The sequence below is a fragment of the Ixodes scapularis genome, unplaced genomic scaffold, assembly GCF_016920785.2.
Source record: "Ixodes scapularis isolate PalLabHiFi unplaced genomic scaffold, ASM1692078v2 PGA_scaffold10__122_contigs__length_95168666, whole genome shotgun sequence".
Taxonomy (NCBI): Eukaryota; Metazoa; Arthropoda; class Arachnida; order Ixodida; family Ixodidae; genus Ixodes; species Ixodes scapularis.
Genome location: NW_024609836.1, coordinates 35337423 through 35362501, shown reverse-complemented (window position 1 = coordinate 35362501; position 25079 = coordinate 35337423). Strand labels below are relative to the sequence as shown.

Below are 25079 nucleotides of genomic sequence, written 5' to 3'. Positions count from 1 at the left end.
ACACACTAATAAACACTGCGTGATCTGTGCAGTGAAAACTACCGAGGCTTATAATATGTAAAATAATTTAACCTTTAACTCAAAATACAAGTATGAATTCATATTTTTAAGCAGAATAGCTGCACGGTGTGTAAATGTAGCTTTTAATCGGAGTGCATCTCTATTGAATTCAAACAAGTGCATACCTTCAGTCGTGACTCCTCCAAAGGTTCAAAGGTTCAAAGGTGTTTATTGGCTAAAATAACCATACGACCGAGAGCCTGAGGCAATCAAAAGGCAGAAGCCCGTGCATACATATGCTGATTTCCTCCTCGGCCATACGTCAGCCAGGACAGGCCTTGCTGAAGACATTGTTGTTTAGCAGACTGAAGGTGTTGGTCATCTTTACAGTCAGTCTCTGTGTAATTTCTTTGTATGCAGCTTGACTCATTGCTCCAGTGCAGAGGGGTGTGGAGTTTACTTCAAGCACACTTCTTGCTTCATGAAGGGAGCCAACTCCTCTGGGATCTCCTTCTTTCCCATTAAGGTAACACCGAGCTACAATTGCATTCTCTCCATCCAAGAGAAACGGAGCACCTTTTCATGCAACACTTGAAAGGGTTCCTTGCTTGTGCGTGTCGTTGCATAAACGAGAACATCGAGGTCTAGTGTGTTTAACATTGTCCACATCTTTGGTACAGGTAGATTGTCAGCGATGACCTGAAGACCGTTCGATTCGAGAGAAGAAGGATCATCCTTGCTTGGGTCGCCGGCGGGGTCCTCGTTCGGGTCAACGTCTTGATCGAGCCGAGGTCTCTTAATTGGTGCTGTTTTAGGAACTGCCAGGCGCTTTCTTTCCGGTCTTGGCCGCACCATGGGCTTGGGCAAGTAAGCCGGCAGGTCCGGTAAGAGCGTTGGCACCTTATTCGGAGCTAGAACAGGCCGTGCTCGAGGGATGCGCACCTCACTGCCGCCGATCACGTGCACGAAGTCGCGAAAAACGAAGTGATCAGCGAAGTGTTTCTCACATACGCTGTCGTTTTGGCGAGAGGTTTGTCCTTGCGCTTGAGATGCCGCTCCGAAATTTCTTCTCCGTCACTGCTGCTATATGTCGTATCGCATCATCTCCCTCTAGTTGGTCTCCCTGATGCGAGAATGTGAACCTCTGTCTACCTTGCGTCGTTTCACGGAGTGAGTTCAAGTGCTCCCAGAACTTCTATTACTCGTCCATTCCTCACCCTTTCTCTGAATTTTCGCAGTGATCAAACTGGATGCCTCTAGGTGACATGTTATAAAAGTGTCCCATTTTCTTTTCACTCTAGAGAACACAGGAATACCTGTGTTCTCTAGAGGCTTCCTGACGTTTTTGTATCGCTTGCTTCACTTCTTTGTCCCACCAGCTTTTTGGTCTATGTCCTTGCTTCCCCTTTTGTTTACTCTGAACTTTGTCTAGTTCCAGAGCAAAAAGCCTAGTTAGGCTTTCATAGGTCCAATCTGTATACCGTTGCCATGAAACTGCTTCCTCTATTCTTTCAGCAACTATTTCCAACTCTTTGTCACTGCAGAAAGTTTGCTTTGAATTATGTTGTCTAGTTTTAGCATTTACTTCTCTTGCAAAATTCAGCTTAATACGTTTGTGATCACTACCAAGACTTTTGGAACCTTCATTTATTTTCATTACTTGTAACACCATATATTTTCTGTGACATGAGTATGTCTTCTATAGTTGAATGTAGATTGCCAGTTTCCCACGTTATCTGCCCGTCACACTTATGACTGGTATTGCATAAAACTAAGTCATGCTTTTCCACCAGTTCTAGTAATATGCTTCCAGTTGAGCCCATATACCCATCCAGACCCTCGATATGGGCTTTCATGTCTCCCATTATAATTATTTCAGAGCCTTCCCCTAGCTCACGAATGTCTCTTGATATGCAATCAATCATTTTTCCGTTTTCCTCTTTAGCACCTGTCCCTGTCCATAAGTAAACAACTCCAAGGACTGTTGATTCCCCAGTGACTTTTCCTTTCAGTCACAAATGTTTGGTGCACTCCTTTCTGATCCTTTGAAAGTTCATGTTCTTCTGGGTGTCATGGCGCCACCTATTCACGTCTTCCTCAAACGGCCCGCGCTTGTTAATGGGAGGGGGAGCTCACTATGGACACCAAGTCCTTCTAGCCACCATACTCGGGCTGCAATGTAGGATTGGATGAGATTAGATTCTTGAACTGGATTTGGCAGGCCAGTGTTGCATGGGCATGGTGCGTGATACAGGTGCGGAGCGGGGATGGGGGCGCTTTTCCAGAACGGTGCAGAAATGTGAAATTAGCAGTGAAGTTGGGGGAGGAGGGGGGGAGGGGGGGAGGCAGCTCTTTCTTTGGAGGGGGCGCTTGCTCGGAATTTTATGGTAGTTTATTTCTCCATTCAACAACAAGTGGGGGGAGGCCGAAGAAAAAAAGCTCATAAATCAGCTTGACATGGTCCTTGGCCACCCTACAGAGGCAGTGGCAGCGGCAATGGAAAAATATACACTGAAGAGTTAGGGAGCAAGGTAGTTAGTGAAGGTACAAAAAATGCATCAGGGGCACCGTGCACACTTTTGTTTTCTCTCTTTTTTCGTGGTTACGTAATTGTTTAAATGATGCGTTATGTATGCCTTGCTTATTACTTGACAGATGATTTAACAATTTTGGCAAGGCGTACCTCAACATTTGATCTCCGTATGCAGTTCTGTTAGTGGTCACCTGCCAGCATATCCACCTTCGTGTTTCGTATCCGGTGATGTTTTTGTCAAGTGTGATGATTTAGAAATTGTTTCAATGTGATTATATGCTCGATTTTTGTACGTACAAATGAGCCTGTTGCTGGGTGATTTCAGATAAGATCGACCAAAGGGTGGCTGGTCGACATTTTTAAATCAACTGATGTTTTTATATGACATTGTCTAGTGTCTGGTATAAACGAATCCACACTTAGTTTTGACCAGAAAAAAAATTTGGAGACAAGAAAGATCGTAAGGCAGGGAGAGGTGGACAGTTGCAATAACGCGCACTGATGGAGGGGGCAAGTTTGAAAGTGAATAATTAAAACAATAAAATTAGGAGAATTTTAAAACTTTTTACAAACAAACTATGGGTACAACTTGCTTGTAATATAAAGTAATAATATTTATTAAAAATTTATTTAGTTTTCTAAAAATTGCCAAACATGCCTGCTCGAACGACAAATGGCAAACTTTGGAAATCTGTATCTCATGAAATAATTTAATCATTATTACATAACTTGCAGACATTATTTTACTAATATATGGCTATTATTGAAAAAATAAATAAGGTATCTGAGTGACACAATAGTTACAATATATTTAGGCAAACATGGGAAAAAAATCAAACAGAAAAATTCCAATGCGAATAAAAAAAAACACCACCTTCGATTTTTTTTAAATTTGGGTACCCTGTTATACTCTATTTCGGCATTCATTTCTATTAAAAACATGTTGCATCATTGCACTGTGAAAGAAGAAACAACTCCCCAAAGTAGGGTCCTTTTTCAAAGCCTACACTTAGCAGTGTCCTATACAAGAAGTGACTCTGAGTTCCAGTTTCATGAAGCTTGCACAAATCTTTTATATACATTTATTCAGATGAGGTCATTGATAAAAAGAGCGATCGGTCACACAGTAAAAGGGAGGAGAAACTACATACAGCATTTTACATAAGCATACAAAGTGGTATCATATTAGAGACTAATGATTTGAGAAAAGATGATGCAGTGCGATGTTGTACCTTCCGGTATATTTTACATCTAGAGTAAAATAAATAACTTTACTTCCACACACAAAAACAAAGATATAATAGTAAGATATTTAGGTTGGCTGTGTATTTACGATTACAAACAATTTCAGGTGACGGATGCCATAGTGCCTAACTGGAGCAGCTTTGATGCTCTCGGTGTATGAATGAAGGGAGTGTCTACATCCACGCGCGGGGATGTAGCCATGTCGGGAGGAGATAAGGCTCCATCCACGCACTACGTCACTTCCGGCGCCCACGTCACTTTTTTGCGTGGAAGGAAGCAGTTTTTTTTCCGTCTTCTCTCCGTCCACGCAGCAATCAACCTACGGTCTTGTCTCTTTGCCTTGTGCTCGGTGGCCATTGCTCCTTGCGTTCCTGCCGTGCGCGGACTGCTGTTCCTGCCTGGTCTTCCCCAATCCCCAAGCGAGTTTATCTGAAGTTTTTTTTAAAATTTTTTTTTTATTGTTTTTTTGGTCAAGAAACCTTTGTGTATTCACACGGTCGCGCTTCTGATATGCCTCCAGTTTTGGTTGCCGGGGGTTCGATGGTGAAATACTTGTCCCAGTATTTCACATCGAATAACCGGGTGGCTGTCGAAGTACGGGTGTTTAGTAACATTAGGATCAAGGCTTTGCTTCTCGAAGTGTCTGACGCCCTGCTCGATTTTGGCACAAAAAACACCAGCGTTTGTGCCTGCGCGTACATTGACAAGTACCGTCGGCAGGCCGCTCAGATCTTGGAACGCAATCCGACGACGCAAATCGCTTTTTCTTCCGAGTTGGGAGAGCAGGTTCCTTTCGTTGGAGTGTCAGCGTAGGCAGAGTGCAGTGATCCAGGCGTAGAATGATCGGCACAAAGAAGTGAACTGGCTCCTGCAGGAGTTCTGCCGCAAGAAGGGCTTCGTGTTCATCGGTGATCTCGTGGATGAGTGGCATCTGTGCATCGGCTACTGTTTTATTTGTCATGAAATAAACTGTTTCTGGAATCTTTTACCCAGTTTTCTCGATTGAATGCTCTCAATAGGTTTGTTATTACTGAGTCTAATGCATGCTTTCCCTTCTCGCACAATCTTTGTGAGATAGCGAGCGTGCGCGCAAGTCAAGAACATACGAAGCGTGTGCTCGCACTTGTCCCCTTCGATGCAGATAAGCTCACACTACAACGCCTTAAACGAATTAAGCCAATCACATACACGGCGAAGCCTCACCGCCTCGCCTCAGCAGCGATGTGCACAAGGGCGAAAGCCCCAGAGGCCGCAGCCGCGCCAAGCCAACCAAGCCCACACCACATGGCTGCAGGCTGCACGCCCACACGCACGGATGGCACGCACGCTGCCCACACGTGTGTGTGACTCCTGGACAACATAAATATAAAGACATCTACGGATACTATTTTTATGACGCATGATATTTCCTATCGGTGTTAGAAAACAGTGAAACATTGATAAATTGTCTAAGAATTTGTAAAGTCACGTGATATATTAACTTTAAAACAACAATAAAATGTAACCTCTTTATTTTTAGATCCTATATTTACTTGTAAGAAAGCATAATATGTACATAAAAACAAATTATCTCTTTATGTTATAAGTCACGTGATCTTTTGCGTGGATGGAGCCTTATCTCCTCCCGACTTGGCTACGTCCCCGCGCGTGGATGTAGACTCGGCCATGAATGAATCGTGGCAAGCCGATATATTTTATCCTGCTCGAGGATAACATTTTGGGATTTTTTTTATAGTGATCAGATAAAAATTATTAGTAACCACCAACAAAAACAGTAGGTTAAATACCCCGTGAAGAAAAATGTGATAAATAAGATGTCCCTGCATTCAAAATGAGTAGTCCTTGGGAAATCAAATTCGGCACTTTACGCTAAGGTTTTCCTCGCTGTACCCATTTAATAAAGTTGCTTCCAAGCAGATCCGACTGTCCGTGCTACATATACGTCACAGGTCCCTTCTGTTGATGACTTGCTGAGCCGCCACGCGTGCCAAGACTGAATGCCAGGGAAGGCGCGCACCGTCAGCCACTCTTCTTTTTTTTGTTCACGATACCGTACAACCTCATTTTCGTCCAGATATACAAGATGCACGCCTTTCAGTTTCTTTGATAGAACGCTCACCATTGTCCTGGCCGTCTGAATTGCGCTTACTGAACGTTCTCTCAGGTTGTTCAGCGTGGCCTGGTGCTTCACGAGTCCGCCAACTCCGTCACATGCATTTTTCCCATGTCCAGATGCAGAAAATAACCACTGGGCTTGTGGGCAATCGTCCTTTGCAAATTGGTGAAGCTGGCAGCGATTCTTGAAATGACTGGCGGCGCCGTCACTTACGTACGTCACGTACGAGTATACCGCAACGTTGTCTTCAACCCACTCCTTCACTTTTTCTAGAGCCAAGCAAGCGTGAGTGGCGTCGTGACACCGGTCCTCACTGATGATGGCAAAGCTGTTTGTAGATTTTCTTGTCGTCACTACACATGTAAATATCGAAACTTGTTTTTTTTTCCAGTGATATGCTTGCACTTCGTCAGGAAGCACGATGGTCCAGTTTTCAGCAAAGTCAAAATGAAAGACAATGCTCCCGCGTTGCATGCACTGTTTTTCATCGTAGATCGCTTTACCTTGCGTTTGCCGGATATGGTTGTGAAGTAACCAACTTCCAACCGTCACTTGGATGACTTTTAGGAAAGTCTCAGGTTCCAAAGTTTTTTTCACAAGGTCGCCGGACTCCCATGTTGCAAGCACAATCTCTTCATCCTCCGGGATATCAAGTTCCTGGAGTGTAAGAAACTGGCCTTTTGGGCAGTGATCACAGTCTCCTTGAAGGCACAGTTCTGTTGCTGGGTCGCACAGAAATGCTGAGTTCATTTCACCAGTGTTGAATGTTGAGCCTGTAACGTTCTCTAGAGCGGCAATACAAAGATAATAATTGGCGCAGCGCACACAAACGCACACTTCCTGGTGTGGAATACATTGGACCCATCTAGGGCGCAACGAATAAAATTTTGTTAGCCCAACGCCGGAATCGGGATGCTTGTCTTTGTATATACGGAAGGCCTCTCGTATTGAGCGTGTCATGAAGCGCTTTGGCACGAACGTTTTCTCTCCGTTGAGCATTACAGAGATGACGTCCTTCTGGTTGGGACTTTGGCGCGAACATTGTAGCTCGTCTTTCGTGAAGTACTCTAGGGCAGCAGACAGGTTCTCAGGGCTCACCTTGCACCTCGTGTAAGGATCCGGCTCATACCACACGCCATGCTTTTCCTTGAGTTTTCGGGATTTACTGATGAGGTACATTGAGGCCTGTGGAATCATCTTTTGAACCTCATTCTTCGTCAGTGTTGACGGCAGGAGTGTAAGCAGTTGACAACGTTCCCGGAGAGAGGTGGCGGTTTCAAAGGCCTGCCGAAAGTTGTCCACCCACTCAGTGCATGTGGAGCATGTTGGTTCGGACGACCCCGATGGTGCGTCCCTGTCGTACGCAATACGTAGCCTTGAGCGTATATTCTTGACAGCAACCTGCTCCAGTTCTGTCTGCTTTCTCTTGACATAGGCAGGCCTGTCCCGACTTCTTACGACGCTTGGTTGTCTGAGCGGCGACACATCTGTAGGTAGTATGCTGCGATTTAGATCTTCAATTGCTTCTTCAGCTGGCACAAATATGTCAGGGCACTGCTCTGAGCTTCGCATCGAGATCTCCTTAGTGATGTGCATGAAGCAATGATAGCACAGGTAGTCGGTCGCACTCACTTTGGTGGAACAGTCAGGCGGAAGAATTTGCTTCAACGAGTTTAGGTTCAACTCGCCAACACTTCGAAAATTCCGCTGCTTTGGTATAGTCTTTTTGTGTTTGCAAAAGTAATCTGCACAAAACACTCGTTCGGAGCTCCAGGACGTCTTCATAATGTATACATAAATTAGAGAAATTAATCCCCAACTGATGGCATATAATTGCCAAGTGAAAGAACTACTGGGTGCACAAGTGACAAGTCCGAGGCTGAGGAGCTCACTCACTGCAAACATACATTTGAAAAGAGAGGTCACAACTGAGGCTGTCGGCAAAGCTTGATCCACGTCAAAGGAAGAAAGAGGGAAAGTCTCCAGACAAAAAATTGTGGTCAGCGGCCTTCGAAAAAGACTTTCCGGAATCGCACTGTCGTCCCTCCACGCGCTGATATGAAAGCACCCGAGCTTCTACCACGTGGTTCATGACACAGCCTGAGCCATGTCGGTGACCGGTTCGCGAGGGGTTGGCGGTGGGGTTACGTTGATGGTCACTCGGATTAGCCCTTGCTGTACTGAGCTACCGCCTGCAGTGCCTTATCGCTGGCTGGTGTCAACAACGAGAACACACACACCCTGTCTACACCAAAACTACAAGCGTTCACCGCACACGCGTCGCCGCCGCTTTTAAGCTTTTGTGAAATTGCTTTCTTTTGCCGCGGAGAACCGCCTTATCTTAACTACGCGCCTGAAACCCTTCCAGGCGGGCGTACACAATATCAAGCGTTTCGAGAAATGCCCGTGGAGTAGAACTATGGGAAAATTCGGAGCCCGCGATGTCGATATCGTCGCCGTTGTGTTAGTACGCCGTCGCGTACTGCAGTCCCCCGTTGGGGGAGGGGGGCGCGGTTTTACTACGATAACATGGCGACAGCATTTACACTCTATTTATTTACGCGAGGCTCGAGTATTTGGGGATAATGCTGCCGGTTGGTGTGCCCCTTTGTGCCTGATACTATCGCCCGTGACGCCAGTGAGTGAGATGGCGACAGGCATGACTGCTCAGTAAACAGGCGTCGGCAGCCATGTTTTGCTGGTTGAAGCGAACCCCCTTGTCCTTGACAGCGAGCGGGGAAATGCGAAAAAAAGATTGTATCGGCCGTTTTGCCAGAACTAGCGACGAGTGTCGTCTGCGGTTTCCGGCAACTATTTTGCCATAATCGTGAGCTTAGCGAGGAAATGATTTTTGCTAGCCACAGAACACTACCACGCAGAAAGGGAATGCTTGAACATGTTTTTGTTCTGGATATATATCAGGGATTTATATGAGAGAGAGAGAGAGAGATGAAGGTAGAGCAGAAGAGGGAATAGCATATAGTGTCGCAGGAGAATAAAGTAAACAAAGTTCCTAGTGGCCGATGGCTGCATGATCTTTTCTCGGATCACTAGTCCGTAATATGATACCTCTTTGTACACAGTAGTTTCTCCTTAATTTAAGTGTGTGAACGATTTCTTTAGTTATCATTGGCCTCATCTGAATAAAAATATATAAAAGATGTGTGTTGGTTTCATGAAACTGGAACTCAGAGTCAGTTCTTGTATAAAACACTGCTAAGTGTAGGCTTTGAAAAAGGACCCTACTTTGGGGAGTTGTATCTTCTTTCTCAATAAAATGATGCAACATGTTTTTAATGGAAATGAATGCCGAAATAGAGTATAACAGGTTACCTAAATTTTAAAAAAATCGAGGGTGGTGTTTTTTTTTATTCGCATCGGAATTTTTCTTTGTTTGATTTTTTTTTTTCATGTTTGACTAAATATATCCTAACTATTGTATCACACAGACACCTTAGTTATTTTTTTAAATATTAGCTATATATTAGTAGAATAATATCTGCAAATTATATCATAATGATTAAATTATTTCATGAGATACAGACCTCCAAAGTTTGCCATTTGTCGTTCGAGCAGGCATGTTTGTCAATTTTTATAAAAATAAATAAATTTTAAATAAATATGATTACTTTATATTACAAGCAAGCTATACCCATAGTTTGCGCCTAAAACGTATTAGAGTTCTCCTAATGTTATCGCTTTAGTTATTCACTCTCAAACGGGCCCCCTCAATCAGTGCGCGTTAATGCAACTGTCCACCACCTCATGCCTTACGATTTTTCCTGTCCCCAAGTATTTTTTCTAGTCAAAACTAAGTTTGGATTCATTCATACCAGACACTAGACAATAACATATAAAAACATCAGTTGGTTTGAAAATGTAGACTAGCCATCCTTTGGTCGATCTTATCTGAAATCACCCTGCTATACATATTCTGAACCGTCAGTGCATCTAAACTTGTAAACAGTTCTTCTGTATGCGAGCTGTAAGGGCCGTTGTGGATTATACGCATCATTCTTTTCTGAAGTAGGTAAATTTTATTTAGGTTAGTTATTGTGGTCGTGCCCCAGACGAGAGCGAGTAGTTAAGGTACAAGCAAAATAACAATCTGTATATAACCTTAACGAAGAGCGAAAGCATGAAGCGGTTTCTATATATTAATCCAATGACACCAGCCAATTTCGAAGCTATAGACCAACACGCGGCCCTGACGTCACGCCGCTGCGGTGGCGCTGTCGACAGCACTGCGCATGCGCAGACGCTTCACTTCATGCGAATTCGGTTTCTGCGCACGCGCAATGCCCACACCTGGTGTGGGCAAACGCAGGCTTGTTTGTAAACAGCGTGTCGGTCTATACTTCTGACGTGTGAGTCCCAAGTCATATGCTCATTGAAGATCACACCTAAGGTTTTAAAATCTTTAACCATTTCAATCGGTTAGCTATTTATCAAGAGATCGGCAGGCAGGCTAACCCTTCTATTTCTAGGGTGGGAGAAGATATATTTTATTTTTTTACAGCGGAGCTGTTAATGGCCAGGTTCCCCAAGATCGTGTCTGGTAACAAACAAATGTCGACACAAAACTCTGGAAAGCTACCGCCATCTATGAGAGACGGCAGCAACCAGACAACCGGCTTGCCAGCCTCGCTCATAGATGGCGGCAACCTCTCCAGCCTTTGCACTATGGTTTTTAATCAGTGTGGAAAGGCTGAATTTTCTAGGCGTCGTCCTAGATGTCGTCTTCATGGTCATCGTAGAAGTCGTCATTGAGGTCGTCCTAGACGTCATCCTTGAGGTCGTCCTTGAGGTTGTCTGAGGGATAGTCCTCGAGGTCGTCTTAGAGGTATTCCTTTAGGTCATCCAGGACATCCTAGAGGTTGTCCTAATTGTCGTCGTTGAAGTCATCCTGGACGTCGTCCCTGAGGTGTCCTAGGTGTCATCCTTGAGGTCGTCCTAGACGTCATCCCTGAGGTTTCTTTGCGGTCGTCCTAGAAGTCGTCCTTGAAGTCGTCCCAGAAGTCGTCCTTGAAGTTGTCCAAGAAGTCATCAATGAGGTCGTCCCACCGCAGTACAGCTTCGCTGGTCTTCCTTCTTCACCAGAGTGGAAAGGCTGAACCTTTTTTTTGTGTTGATTTTTAGATAGTTACTTTCTGTCCAGTCATACAACTTAGAGCGGCATTTGCAGTATCAATGATTTCAGTGTAATCACTTCCTGCAAACAACATTGTTGTGTCATCTGCGCATGTCACAAATTTAGCTGTTACGCCGATGTTCACTCTGTCATAAGCATATAGATTAAATAAAAGCGGTCTTAAAATGCTGCCTTGAGGTACTCCAGTACTTAGTGTTTGTATAGTTGAGCAGGAACTATTGATGTTAACGTACTGCCTGCGGTGAGATAAGAATAATTGCATAAGTGCTAATGCTTAGCCACGGATTCCATAAAAATCAAGTTTGTTTATGAGTAAGCTATGGTCTAGATCAGGGGTTCTCAAACTTTTTGGTCTCGGGGAACCCCAGCAACCTTTAAAGAATGCCGAGAAATGCTCTCTCCCTTTCCCGCTGTTTTGCTGCCTGGATACACTTTCAATAGAAGAGTTCACAAAATATTTATTGCAGAGATAAAACAATAAAAAGCGGAACACACATTAGACTGAAGGGTGGCATCACAATGAAAGACAGTATACATATTAGTGTGAAGGGTGGGGTTGCCTTGCTCGCAACAGCGAATTGATGCATGGCTCAGTCACGCTTGGGGCCAGCCTCATATCTGCTGCCGGGTTCAGTCAGTTCCTTTGCTTGTTTTCAGGTAGGCTAGTGATGAGAATGCCTGCTTGCAAGCATGTGCAGTTGCAAAAGGAAAAAGCATGTCCACTGTCCTGCCAAAGAGGTGTGGGAACAGTGAGGCAGTCTCCATCCAAAATGCAACCACATCTTGGCTGCTGAACTTCTTTTTGAGTGCGGTGCTTGCTCTGAGCTCAAGGAACTTGTTTTCAATCTCAACAGCCTCATTGTTGAATGCTGTTATGTCCACATGGAAAGGGGACACAAGCCACTGAGCACTGGCCACCTCCGGAAAGTAATTGGCTAAATGAGCTCTGAGCGTACTGAGGTGAGCCATGATTACCGCTCTGTCAGAAGCAGACAGAGCATGTTGAGCCTCACAGGTGCACAGCCTCTTGAAAGGGCTGTGGTCTCCCCTGCTCATGCGGCTCCTCCAGCCCTGCAGTTTACTGTAGAAGGCCATGATCTTGTCAGCAGCACTCACTAGGGTTACCTGTCTGCCCTGAAGGCTTTGGTTCAGTGTGTTAATGTGTTCAAACATGTCAGCCAGGTAGGCTAGCCTGACGAGAAAAGAGCTCTCCACAAAAAGCATAACAAGTGCTGGTTTTTCGCCGAGAAAAGTAGCTAACTCATCTTTTAAGTCGAAGACCCTGCTCAGCACGTTCCCACGTGACAACCAGCGCACTTCTGTGTGAAGCAGCAGGTGTTCATGTGCTGCTCCCATCTCTCTGCACAGTGCCTTGATAAGCCGAATGGCTTTGGGCTTGGACTTGACCGTAATGACGATTTTGACAACATGGTTCATTACAACCATCAACTCGCTGCTGAGCTCTTATGAAGCTAAGGCTTCCCTGTGGATCATGTGGTCTGTGAACAGAATGCTGCTGTTGATGTACCTGATCAACGCTCTCAGCCCCTTCACGTGCCCAGTCATCGCTTTTGTGCCATCAGTGCAAATGGCAATGCACTTGCTCCAACTGAGCCCTCCACTTACAAAAAAACTCATTCAGCACATCAAATATGTCTCTTCCCGTTGTGGTTGTCTTCAGTTCAATACTGCAGAGGAACTCTTGCACAATCGCGGCATCCAAAAGGTACCTCCCGAATGCCACCAGCTGCGGGTACCCCGAAATGTCACAGCTCTCGTCCACGGCGATAGCAAATTTCGGGGAGTCTTGCCTCTCCACATCAGAAGCCATTTCGCGGATCCGCCAACCAACAGTGTCATCTGAGCATGGTATTTGCTGCACATTCTTTAAGTGCTCTTCTCCGATTACAGTCTTGATCACATCCTGAACGTAAGGCATGATGAGATCCTCGCAAATTATGTGAGGTTTCAACTGCTTTTCGATTCGGTAGCTGAGCAGATATGTCACTTTCGTTTTGCTCAGACCCCGCAGGGGGCACCTTTGAAAGCAGGTGTTTGGAGAGTGGCGTCTCCACGGACCCCGAGCCATGCGGGTTCGCCCGCCCACGTCTGGCTGTGCGTGGCTTTCCCGTGTCTGGGGAAAAGGGCATCCTGGTGGTTGAGCCGAGCCCGGGGTAGGTTTGGACCCTTCGGGGCCCCCCGGGCGAGGCAATACACCACTTCGGCCCCTGCTTCTCATAGACGGGAGTCCTGGTAAGGCCCGGCCAGGATGATTCAGTCTAGTCGCCACTCCTTCTGCTATCCCCTCCCTTCTTTCACCTTTGTCTTCTCCTTCTTTTCACTCTTCTCATTTCTCTTCTTTCCTTTTCAACTCCTTTGGCGGCAAGGGCTAACCTTGGGTGGCAATAGATTCTCTTGTCTTGAACCACACTTGGTTATAGAGACTGGGCAGCACTAATAGAGTAACGTCTTCAGCCAAGCCCTTCTTGTTATGGAGCGTTACCTATTCCCTTGTTGGGCTCGGTGGTGGGCGGTGCGCCACAGTTTCCGAAAACCCTCCCCCCTCATATGGGTTCCAAGCTTAAACCTTCTGATCGGGCCCCCAAAAGGGTCCGCACCGATGCATATCTACCACCTTTGGACAAGAACAACACTGACTACGTCACAAAGTTTTTCATTATACATTCCGAAGTCGAGACGAAACCGATGTCGAAACTCTCCCCTTTCCTTGTGGCTAAGGTCTTAAAAGACTTGGTAGGGGAAAAGTTTAATGCAAAAAAGACTTTTTCTGGAGACCTTTTGGTAGAAGTATTTGAGAAAAATCAGGCAGCAGCGTTGCTCTGCCTCAACCATATCCTTGACACGAAAGTAAGCGTCTCTGCACACCGTACGCTCAACACCATTCGTGGTGTTATATCTGAGGATGACCTGATGGAGAGTCAGGAGGAAGAGATTCTTGAAGGCATGCGCAGCCAGGGTGTTGTTGCTGTAAAGCGCATCACCATCCGTAGGGATGACAAAGAACTTCCTACGCGACACTTGGTCCTTACCTTTGAGCTCAACAGCCTGCCTTCTTCCGTGAAAGCGGGGTACTTGAATTGTAGGGTCCGGCCTTACATACCTAACCCTGTCCGTTGTTTCCGTTGTCAGCGCTTTGGGCACGGCTCGCGGTCATGCCGTGGCCGTGAGACATGTGCCAGGTGTGGTAGCTCCGAGCACAACGCTGACGACTGTCATGAAGACATGAAATGTGTAAATTGTAAAGGCAAGCACCCTGCGTATTCTAGGTCATGTGAACATTTCAAAAAGGAAAAGGAAATTCTGACGCTGAAGGTAAAAGAAAACATCTCTTATCCCGAAGCAAAACGTCGCCTCTTGGGTTTTCAGAGAGGCTCTTTTGCCGAGGTGGTGCGCCGGGGACCTGCACCACCTATGGCGTCTGTGGGAACGCAAGTGTCTTATGGGGACCTTGCTCAACCACTTAAGTCCTCTGGTCCCAAACTGAAGGTGCAACTCCCAGGGCGCGCTATCTCAGCTGCCCGGGCAGGTGCCCTCCCCAGCCGTGCGAAAGGTTCGGATTTATTATCCGAGCAGACGGAGACCACCCCGTCGCAGAAGAAAGGCACCTCTGGAGCAGTGCACACTGCTCTACCTCGAGATAACAGGGTGGATGCCGGTCCGTCGGGATCCACCCGAGCACAGGGGTCTGCGTTCCCTGCACAGGGTTCTGCACCCCCTGCTTCTCCGTTCCAGCCACCACGAGGTCGGGGACTTGGTCCCTCTGCCCCTGGTGGATCTCGGAAACCGGGGGAGCCGTCGAGGTTACAGGCCTCCAAGGAGGAGCCCCTTTTGGCTCCAGCTGAGCCAATGGACGAGAGTGGGTCAAGGTCTGACGAGGACAGACCCCACTCGAGCTCCGAATCTCTACTTCCGGCCTCCGGTGGCACCACGGGCAGGCCGAATGACACCTCCAAAAAGAAAAATGCTCCGCGTGTAAAGATTGATTTAAGTCGTAAAAAAATTTGTTTACTCTTGAGTTAATTTTAATTTTATTTTTTATTATAAACGTTACAATGGTCCACAATTTTAGCATTATGCAGTGGAATTGTCGCGGCCTTTTTCGCAACATTGATGACATACATTTTTTTCTTGATGAGCTCCGTCCTGTGGCCTTATGCCTACAGGAGACTTATCTGAGTGACACCCACACAAAAGTGTTACGTCGTCATCAGGTTTTCCGAAAGGACCGCATTTCATCAAACCCTTCGGGTGGTGTAGCAGTGGTAGTGCAGAGTGGAGTTGCCTGTGCTCCAGTCCCTCTACAGACTCCCCTTGAGGCGGTTGCAGTTCGAATTCTTCTGGACCGCCTCATTACCCTTGTTTCACTCTACTTGCCTCCCAACACTCCGCTGCATTTGCAAGAACTTCAGGGACTCGTCGCCCAGCTACCCGAGCCCTTTTTAATTCTTGGCGATTTTAATTCCCACCACCCCTTGTGGGGTAGTCCTCGACAGGACTCTCGTGGTGGAGTCATTGAGCGACTTTTATTATCATCCGGGTTATGTCTTTTAAACCAAAAAGAAGCAACGTTTTTTAGTGCCGCCCATAACACTTACAGCTATTGATTTGTCCCTGTCATCACCATCGTTACTCCCATGTTTTTCATGGAAGGTTTTAAACAACCCTTTTGGCAGCAATCATTTTCCCATTATTTTAGAGAGCGTTAAGCCAATTCTATTGATTCCTACTCGCCTTCCCAGGTGGAAGTTAGAGAATGCCGATTGGTCTATTTTTGAATTAGAGGCTGTGATTGATCCATCTTTGCTTCGTACTATGAGCCCCGACAATGCGACAGTTTATGTCACTGAATGTATAATTAGTGCAGCTTCGAATTCTATTCCTCAAACATCTGGACATCTTCCTAAGAGATGCAAACCGTGGTGGACTAAGGAGTGCACAACCACTCCCAAGGACCAGAATAAAGCCTGGGGAGTTTTTCGTCGGTACCCTACCAATCAAAACCTAATTGCATTCAAGAAAAGTTGGGCTAAGGCGAATTGGACACGAAACCAGGCTAAGAAGGTTTCATGGACCAAATATGCCTCTTCTATAAATAGCCTTGTTCCACCGAAGGAAGTGTGGGACCGCCTGCGAAAAGTCCGAGGCGACTATCAACCTTTCCGAATCCCTCTTTTTCCCTTGCCTACCGTATCTCTCAAAGACCAGGCAAATGTTCTTGGTATGCACTTCCAACATATATCTAGTTCTTTCCACTTTAGTGTAAAGTTTCAGAAGTTTCAGTCTACTGCTGAAAAGCAATCAATCTCGATGTCGGGATATGACCGGGCAGCTTACAATAGACCGTTCAGTATGTGCGAACTGGAAGTGGCGCTGGGTGTAAAAAAGCAGTCTGCCCCAGGCCCAGACAGGATTCATTACGAAATGCTGAGGCACTTGTCCCCAACATCATTAAGTCATTTGCTTATGTTTTTTAATCATCTATGGAAAGTAGCTGCTTTCCCTCGATGCTGGAAAAGCGCCCACATCATTCCTCTTCTGAAGCCTGGTAAAGACCCCTCTCTTCCAGCGAGTTACCGTCCCATTGCGCTCACTAGTTGTCTTGGGAAGACTTACGAAAGGCTCATCAACCGGCGTCTGGTGTATTTTCTGGAGGAAGAAAATATTTTGGACATTAATCAGTGTGGGTTTTGGGAGGGACGATCAGCCACAGACCATTTGGTTCGTTTGGAGACTTTTATCCGTGAGGCATTTGTACATCGGCAGCATTGTGTCTCGGTATTCTTCGACCTGCAAAAGGCCTATGATACCACATGGAGGTATGGAATTCTTCGGGATCTACACAACTATGGGGTACGAGGCCGCATGCTCCAGTGTATACAGAATTTTTTAAGCGACCGGACTTTTCAGGTCCGCTTGGGTTCTACACTGTCCGATGTGTTCCCCCAGGAAAATGGAGTTCCTCAGGGAGGAGTTTTAAGTGTTACTCTGTTTGCTGTAAAAATTAACAGTCTTGCAAGTGTGATTCCACCTTCTGTGTTTTACTCATTGTATGTGGATGATGTGCAGATCTCCGTTTCTTCTTGCAACCTCTCTAGCTGTGAACGACAACTACAACTTACTGTCAATAGGATGAGCAAATGGGCAAATGAAAACGGTTTCACTTTTTCTCCCGAAAAAACTGTCTGCGTTCCCTTTTCGCTTCGCCGGGGATTGTCCGTTGATCCTTCTTTGCATTTAAACCACATTGACATACCTGTTCGCCAGGAACACAAATTTCTGGGCATAATCCTTGACAAGAAGCTCACTTTTGTACCTCATTTGAAAGAATTGAAGCGCAAATGCTTAAAATCATCAAACATTCTCAAGGTGTTGTCCCACAACTCGTGGGGGTCCGACAGGCGCTGCCTCCTGCGACTCTACAATTCCTTAGTTCGGTCTCGCCTCGACTATGGTGCAATTGTGTATGGATCTGCATGTCCATCTACACTAAAGATGCTGGATCCGGTTCATCACCTGGGGCTCCGACTGGCTACAGGTGCTTTTCGCACATCACCTGTGTTGAGTTTATATGCAGAAACCTTTCAGATGTCTCTCGAGAAGCGTAGACAGTACCTTAGCCTTTCTTATGCTTGCAGGGTCTATTCTGACCCGCAACATCCATCCTACACTAGTATTCGTACCTGTCGATTCTCTCAACTTTTTGAAAACAAGCCACGTATCGTGCGTCCTATTAACTTCCGCATTCAAAGCCTTTGTGCCTCCCTCCAGTTTCCACTGAATGATGCTGTCATACTAAAGCACAAAGAAAAAGTTTCTCCATGGGACGAATTGCCGATTTTTTGCGACTGGTCGCTCACAAAGTATGATAAACGGGCTATTTCCCCTCAAGTCCTGCAGCAGGAGTTTCAGTCGATGCAGGAGACATATAGAGATTATACTGAATTCTATACTGATGGGTCGAAATCTTCATCTTTTGTTGGTTGTGCCGTATATTCTAGTTCCTTTGAGAAAGCTTTACGAATGGATGGTATGGCAAGCATTTTCTCTGCAGAGCTTTATGGTGTCTCTCTAGCCATTGAACATATCACGAGTAACAAAATATTAAAGGCTATCCTTTTTGTCGATTCACAAAGCGTGATGCAAGCTGTCTCTTCTAGACTTCCCACAAAGAATCTTCTTGTACTACATATACGGTCCAAAATAAACCGGGCTCTCAAACTCGGACACACCATAATATTCTGCTGGGTGCCCAGTCATGTTGGAATTCCAGGGAATGAGCAAGCAGATAAACTGACTGCAGGTGCAAAGGACTCGGCAACATCTCTTGGGTTACCCTATCAGGACCTTAGGCCCCTTTGGAAGAAATCACTTTTGAAGGCATGGCAGTCGGAGTGGGACGCGGAGAGTAACAATAAACTTCATGTCATTAAGCCCATCTTGGCTCTGTGGGAGAGCTCATTCCTTAAGGAACGTCGACTGGAGGTTCTATTATGCCGCCTGAGGATTGGCCATTCACGTCTGACTCATCTACATCTTCTTTGTGGCGAAGACGAAAAGCTCTGTCCTCATTGTGGAGAAGTACTGACAGTTTTGCACATTTTATGGCATTGTAGATTTCATCACCAACATCGCCGACAAAGTTTTCCTGAACTTTTTAGAGGTCACCTTCCATTTCATCCTATGTTTTTGCTTGGTGATCATCCTTTAGTGCCACTTAACCGTGTTATTGACTATCTTAAAAAGACCGGATATATACATCAGCTGTAACTTTTACCATGAAAACCTTAATATCTCTTTTCTAGTATAGCCGTTTTAAGTAATTTTGTCTGGCGCAATATAGCCAAAGTCGCTCTTGCGCCATTAAAGGGGCCCTCCGGAGCGTTCTGCGATGGTCTATATATGGCGGTAACTCAATCTATGGGTCCTAAGGATCCTAAAAATCGTAAAATTACAGTCATGCGCGGCGGATTTCCCTACTAAAATTGCTATCAAAGTCCCCGGCACGCCCCCCTTTCTGAGATGACCCCGGAAAACGGGAGGGGCATCTCTTTACGCATCAGCCAATGGCAATCGAAGGATTCCAGTGTCACTGCGCGTCACCGACCGCCGACCCGCGGAGGAATCTCTCCAACGCGCGGACCGTCGTCAAGGGGCCCGGACCAAAGTTGCCCGGACTTTGTGCTCAGCATTCGTCGTTCGTCGCATCCCACGTTCGCGCTATGGACCTTTCGGACCTAACGTCTCTAGAGCTCGAAATCCTGGAACGGACAGCTGACATGGGTGCCATATCCTACGATTCGACCCCGATGCGCGACGTCGACGAACGCAGCGCCGCGGGCACCGACTGTGGCAACGACGAACGGCCGCGCTGCGGTGAAGCGAGTCCGCAAGAGCTGGAAGACGCACCCGACGATGGAACCGGGCGGCTTGGGAACACGGACTGGTACGTGGTGCGCTCCATTATACCCCGCTTTAATGGGTAATTGATGCGTGTTTTCTGCGAAGGTGTCTATGTGGTTCCTGCGCGCTGATGGAGACCGTCGTCGAGTGCGTCTGCTGCCGCGAATACCCGGCCGTCGCACGGAAGCAGCAGGGCCGGCAGGGCTGTGTAACGGGCCACCCGGACTTCGAGGCCCTGTGCCTCAACCCTGAGGTGTTGAGGTTGGCCTACCTCAACATGCGGCACTACGGGCAGCAAGGGATGGGCGCAAGTGCCAGCGAGTGAGTACGATGTCATGCTTTGCGCGTGAGCAAACTCACCATGTCTCGGTGAGGACCGTGCCCTCGGCAACTACGTTCACTGTCCGATTCACAGCGTACATACGTACTTGTAATAACTTGTTGTTAGGCTAGATGAACGTTTAGCACCATCCTGGGAAGCGGTCGATGAATTGTTTGTGTTGCCGATAGTGAAATTAATCATAACCCCCACTGTCCAGGCGCAATATAGCGCTCCAGGGAGGCTTTCAAGAGACTAAATGAGAAGCAGCCTGCCTAGTTACCACCCAGTCATTTGTTCAATACAGAAACACTGACACTTCCAACTGCTGTCCCACTATAAACTACACATATTCTTATATGTTCTAAACGAACTGTTCTGACGAGACCGCCCTTTTCGAGCGTTACACTTCTTCCCGTTAGGCCAGATCATGGAGAGCTATTTTTCCTTGCATTTACGGTTATCAGTTTAGATATGTCATTTTCTTGCTCTGTTTAGATGCAATGTTATGCAACAATAGCACTATGAAATATATGACAGTCACATGGCCTCGTCTCGTCGAGAGCAATAGAAGGCGACACCTTGGATGTACATATGCTTTGGCGTTGTCCCCATGCCCAATGCTCCCTTACCTCCCTCTTTTTCACCCTTCTCGACCCTCTGACTAGGCAGGCTGGCTCACCCCCCCCCCCCCCCCCCCCCCAGCTTCAACTCGTTGATACACTACTGCTCCTACTGGTACAGCATGTCCATGCTGTACCGGGTGAGCACTGGTGGCCCCAATCAAGCACCGGACTATGGTGTAACTAATAAAGGTTCCCTCTCTCTCTCTTTCTCTGTCTCTCAAGAGAGCAGTGGATATCCCACACGTTTGGCTTTGGCGCAAACGACAAAGATAACGCAGTCCGTGTCAGAAACCCAAGTCTGGCTTGCAGCTTGCTCAAATGGTGTCTCTGAACAGAGCCGAATTAGCGCCTGAAGCCCCTCTACAAGCTCGCAGAGAGCAGGTGGCCGCAAAGGCTTGAAAGTCCTACTTTGTCAATGAGAGGCGAAGATTAACTCACTCCCGAGATTGTATTCGTCTCATGCAGTTTCCTTGCTTTTCTGTCTTAGCATAACTCAACAAAGGGTGAAAGCTACTGCCCTTGTGGGCCAGTCTGAGCGACGGAGCTAAGCACGTGCCAAAATTCCACAGGAGGAGTACTTGAAGACATTACGTTGTCACATGCATTGTTCTTACACGCCCCGATTGGCTTGCTGATGCCGTAGCTTTTGCATTTTCCCAAGTTCGGAAAAACGAAGAATTACTGTTTCCAGATTCTTTCCTGCTAGCTTCATGGACTGGACCAGCACTATGCTACAGAACAACACTTTTGAAGCAACAAATAAATAAGCACGAAGTTATCATATTGACACAGTAATTCGCAACCGTGTTGGGGAAGGATGCTCCAGTCACTTTGTTTCTCAGAGCTAAGAGTTCAGAAAACTGCATACACCTACTTTATCTTGCATGCACCAATGCCTTGTTGCTATCTTAAAAATGAGCTTAGCTATGCCAGCTAAGTTGATGCTGGGCAATCTTTTTGAGAAGAAACAAACACCAACTGCTTCAAGTGCACTGTCAACGTCGACAGTACAGTTGGCACCTTCAGCTCAGACATCCTCGTTTTTTTACCTGGTCTAGTCTCTGCGTGTGACCTTCAAGCCCATCAAAACAGGGGCCGATATCAAAATGACGAAAATCAAAATGTAAAGGCCAAACATTGAAACGTCGAAAAATAAAATGCCGAACAGCAAAACGCCGAAAGGTGAGAATGCGTACATATCTGATCGCCATATTTGGTACGGTATTGGCAGATGCTAGCTGCACCAGTGTGTTGGAATCATGGAAGTGTCTTCTGCAAAATTAGGAGCATGAAAAATGTGCAAGCTGCGCTCGAAGACGATATCGAGGCAGAAATCAGATTAGAACCTCGCCATCTACCACACAAGAAGCAAAGCATGCGAGAAGAGAGCCTGACAGCCGCTTTGGGCAACTGGGACAAGCTCAACATCCTTAGCTTTCTTTGGGAAATACACACAAACTATTAGATCATAGTCAACAAACAAAGAATTCCTCTGGCAGAACAAATGTTTCTTCCACTTTCTCAATCTAGAACCCTGTAGGTTCGTGTTGAACATAATATTTTGGAATTGTTTGGTCTCTGGTACCGGGTGATTCGGCTAATAGAGATTTCGGCGGTTTGTTCTTTCAGCATTTCGATAATGCATCCTTTCAATTTTTGGGTGTCCCAAGCGAGTGCAATGTTCTCTGGTCAAAACAATCAAAAACTTGAGAACGATGACATAGGCACAGATTGCTGTTGAGTCCATGGATGCCACTATGTCTTTCCTCTAGAAGGCAAGTGGAGACTTATATTCCAACCCTATTGGCAAAAGTCATATACTCCAGTATCCAAATTGTCAGAAGGGGCTTTAGACGGTGTTTGTATGCTTTTTGGTCAAGAAACTACACAAAAAGGCAGTCATTGAAGGCTCATTGCTCTGGTTCGTGCACCGTTTACAATGCAATGGCAATGCGAACTAGAAACCTTCCATTCGCCCAGCGATGCAAAGTTTCCCCCCTCCCCCCCCCCACACACACACACCAGCAATGTAAAACACCCCCCTGAAACAAATTTCTGGCTATGCCACTGCAGGCCATGCACTCAAAAAAAAAAAAAAATTTCCTCCTTCCCATACTATAATTGTCAAGGCAGTGCAGCCATATGGGGGGCGTACCATACTGATTTACGATTTATTTTTCCGCAGATATTGTCCACTTAGGGGTCGGTAGGTGTGTCGACCTCCTCAACGTAGTCCCCCTGGAGACGAACGCACTGGTTCTAGTAGTGTGGCAGCCTTTCCGTTCCGAGACCACTCTTTGGGAGTGCTTCGCACCCACGCCTGGACAGCCGCTTCGAGTTCACCAGTGTCCATGAAATAGGGTCCTCATAGGTGGTTTTTTTCATGGTGCTGAATGGCTGATGGTCACTGCGGGCTAGGTTGAGGGAGTACGGTGAATGTAGGGATGGGCATTGTCATGCTGCAAGAGCGTACCTGCCGCCCCTTTCCCTGGCAGCTTCTCGTGAATCGCGCAATCACCTGAGGGTAGCCACATACGGGGCGATGTTGATGGTGGTGGCCGGTTACATGCAGTCAATGAGCATAATGCCCTCCGTATTCAGAAAGCCACGTGAGGATGTCTTTGCGGACATTGATGACTCGGAGGCATCTGTCCAGGCGTGGCTGAGACACACTTATAAACAGTGCAGGAATGTGATTGCTGCGCCAATTGCGCCAAACTGCACCAAGGGGCTAACTTTGCTACATCCTGCTACATTTCACCGAAATATGGCTAATCCGTGCCAAGCCTGCGCCAAAGAAGCAATTTTGGTCGCCTTTCATAAACGAAACGAAACTGAGAACCGTAATTGAGCATGCGTAAGCTAGGTCGCACAAGACGCCACCCGACACAAAGTACCCTGTATTAATCGTCTATTTGGTCTTGCATGATTTTTCCCCACGTCTCGCGTTTCGTGCACTCGTCGTCTCAGGAATCTCGTCTCGCGTCTTTTTTTTTTTTTTAGCGGTAGACACGGGCGTGTGCGGACTCTCAGACGTTAGTGTATCGGGTGCCAAACATGCCGTCATGCTGTGAGACAAAACCACGTTTTTGCGCGGCGGGAGTTACTTTTTGAGCTGAAGCGCTCGCGCGACGTCGTGTGTTGCCGTCCCCACGTCGCTGCAGATATGGCGCTTACTAAACTGAAACGCATCGACATTCCTGCTCTTGTTTAAATCATACGCTGCTATAAAAATCCCTCTCTAACTCAATGACTGCTTGGCAAAGTTTTGATTACTTAGGTTTTTCCTGGTGGGCTTTCTTTCGAGAGGGACCCCGGTACGTGAAAAATCTGCCGCAAAAGAAAGTTGGTGAAGAGAAGTGAGCTAAAGCAAAGAAGGCAATGTCTGCACGCTGAACCCGCACAGCGTGCTTGTTTGTCTCGAGTTCAGTCGTTGCACGAAGCGCTCCAAGAACTTTTTTGACCTTGATTCGCAGTGTCTTGCATCGATACGCTCAGGTTCTTTTTTTCTGTGTGTTTAGCCTGTACCTCGCCTGCCGGCCTGGCAAGCACAAGTCGCTGGACTGTTTATTGTCGTATGCTGGACAGTTACATTTTGCATACTATTTTGGGAACCATGCAGTTGGCGACGGAGCGCGGAGTGGCATGGTTTCGGTTTCGGTCGAACAGCCGTTGTCTCCGCCCGCGCGACGAAGCACGTGTAACTGCAAGCCTGCCGAAGTTGCCCTTACGTGCATGTGAACATCATTGCAACAAAGGCACCAGCCGGGACGCTTGCAATGCGTTGTTTTACGTTTGCTTACTTTTTTTATAAAAATCTGCCACGTCAAGAATTTTGGCGGTGCCAGAAGAGTCCATGTGCGTATGGCAGCTGCCTAATTTGCTGTGCCAAGAGCTGCACAATAGTTTGTGCTCACTTGATTGTCACAAGGGGGGACGCCACAACAGCCACACTTGCATCTGCTCGTTTTCTCTGTCGTAACTTTGCCGGCATCTGACAGCATGACACTTTGGCTCCCGTAACATATTTTGTTGCCACTTTGGGACGGCTTTTGGTCCATGGGAGGTATATAGGGCAGTAAACACCCCAGTCAGAGACATGTCAAGGCGTCCTGCCCTCCAATCCTTCCTAGCTTCGATCCCTTAATCCCCTGATCTAGTTGAAAAGCCAAAATCTCAAGGTGGGGTGATAATTATTGGGTGTCTGGGTCTTGATTTACACTATTTTTGGATGCAGATACCAGACACCCTGAAGCCGGTGGATGATCATCTCGACATGTTCCTTGTGGTGCCAGCAACACTTGCACTGCTGGTGTGGCATTCTTTGCACGCTATGCTGGGATAGTTTTTTAGGAGTGCCATGTCTGGACAGCTTATTCAGAAGCAGGCTGTCGTCGTCGAGATCCATGCTTTTTTTTTAACGGATGATGTTGCAGTGCCCACATGGGTGAGTATGACAGAAAGGATTCGAGATTGGAATAGGTCACCAAACAGTATCGCATCATTTTTCGTTAAAATATTTTTCTAACAACACTATTCATTGAAATAAACACTGAAATTCAAAGTTTCTCGTGCAAGAATGGGGAGGCCTGGGGGTGCTCATATGTATCCCCACTACTCTGATGATAGTAGTGTCACCTCTAAATCAACACAGCATAATGGAAGAC

General features: G+C 46.6%; 1 protein-coding gene across 1 annotated transcript; it reads left to right on the top strand.

Moving 5' to 3' along the window:
- Positions 1–19287: 19287 nt before the first annotated feature.
- LOC121834045 lies at positions 19288–24719 on the top strand. The gene is made up of 3 exons (XM_042287784.1): positions 19288–19510; positions 19573–19788; positions 24650–24719. Exons 1-3 carry the CDS (start codon positions 19344–19346, stop codon positions 24663–24665), a joined length of 399 nt encoding a protein of 132 aa, XP_042143718.1. The 5' UTR covers positions 19288–19343; the 3' UTR covers positions 24666–24719.
- Positions 24720–25079: the final 360 nt, after the last annotated feature.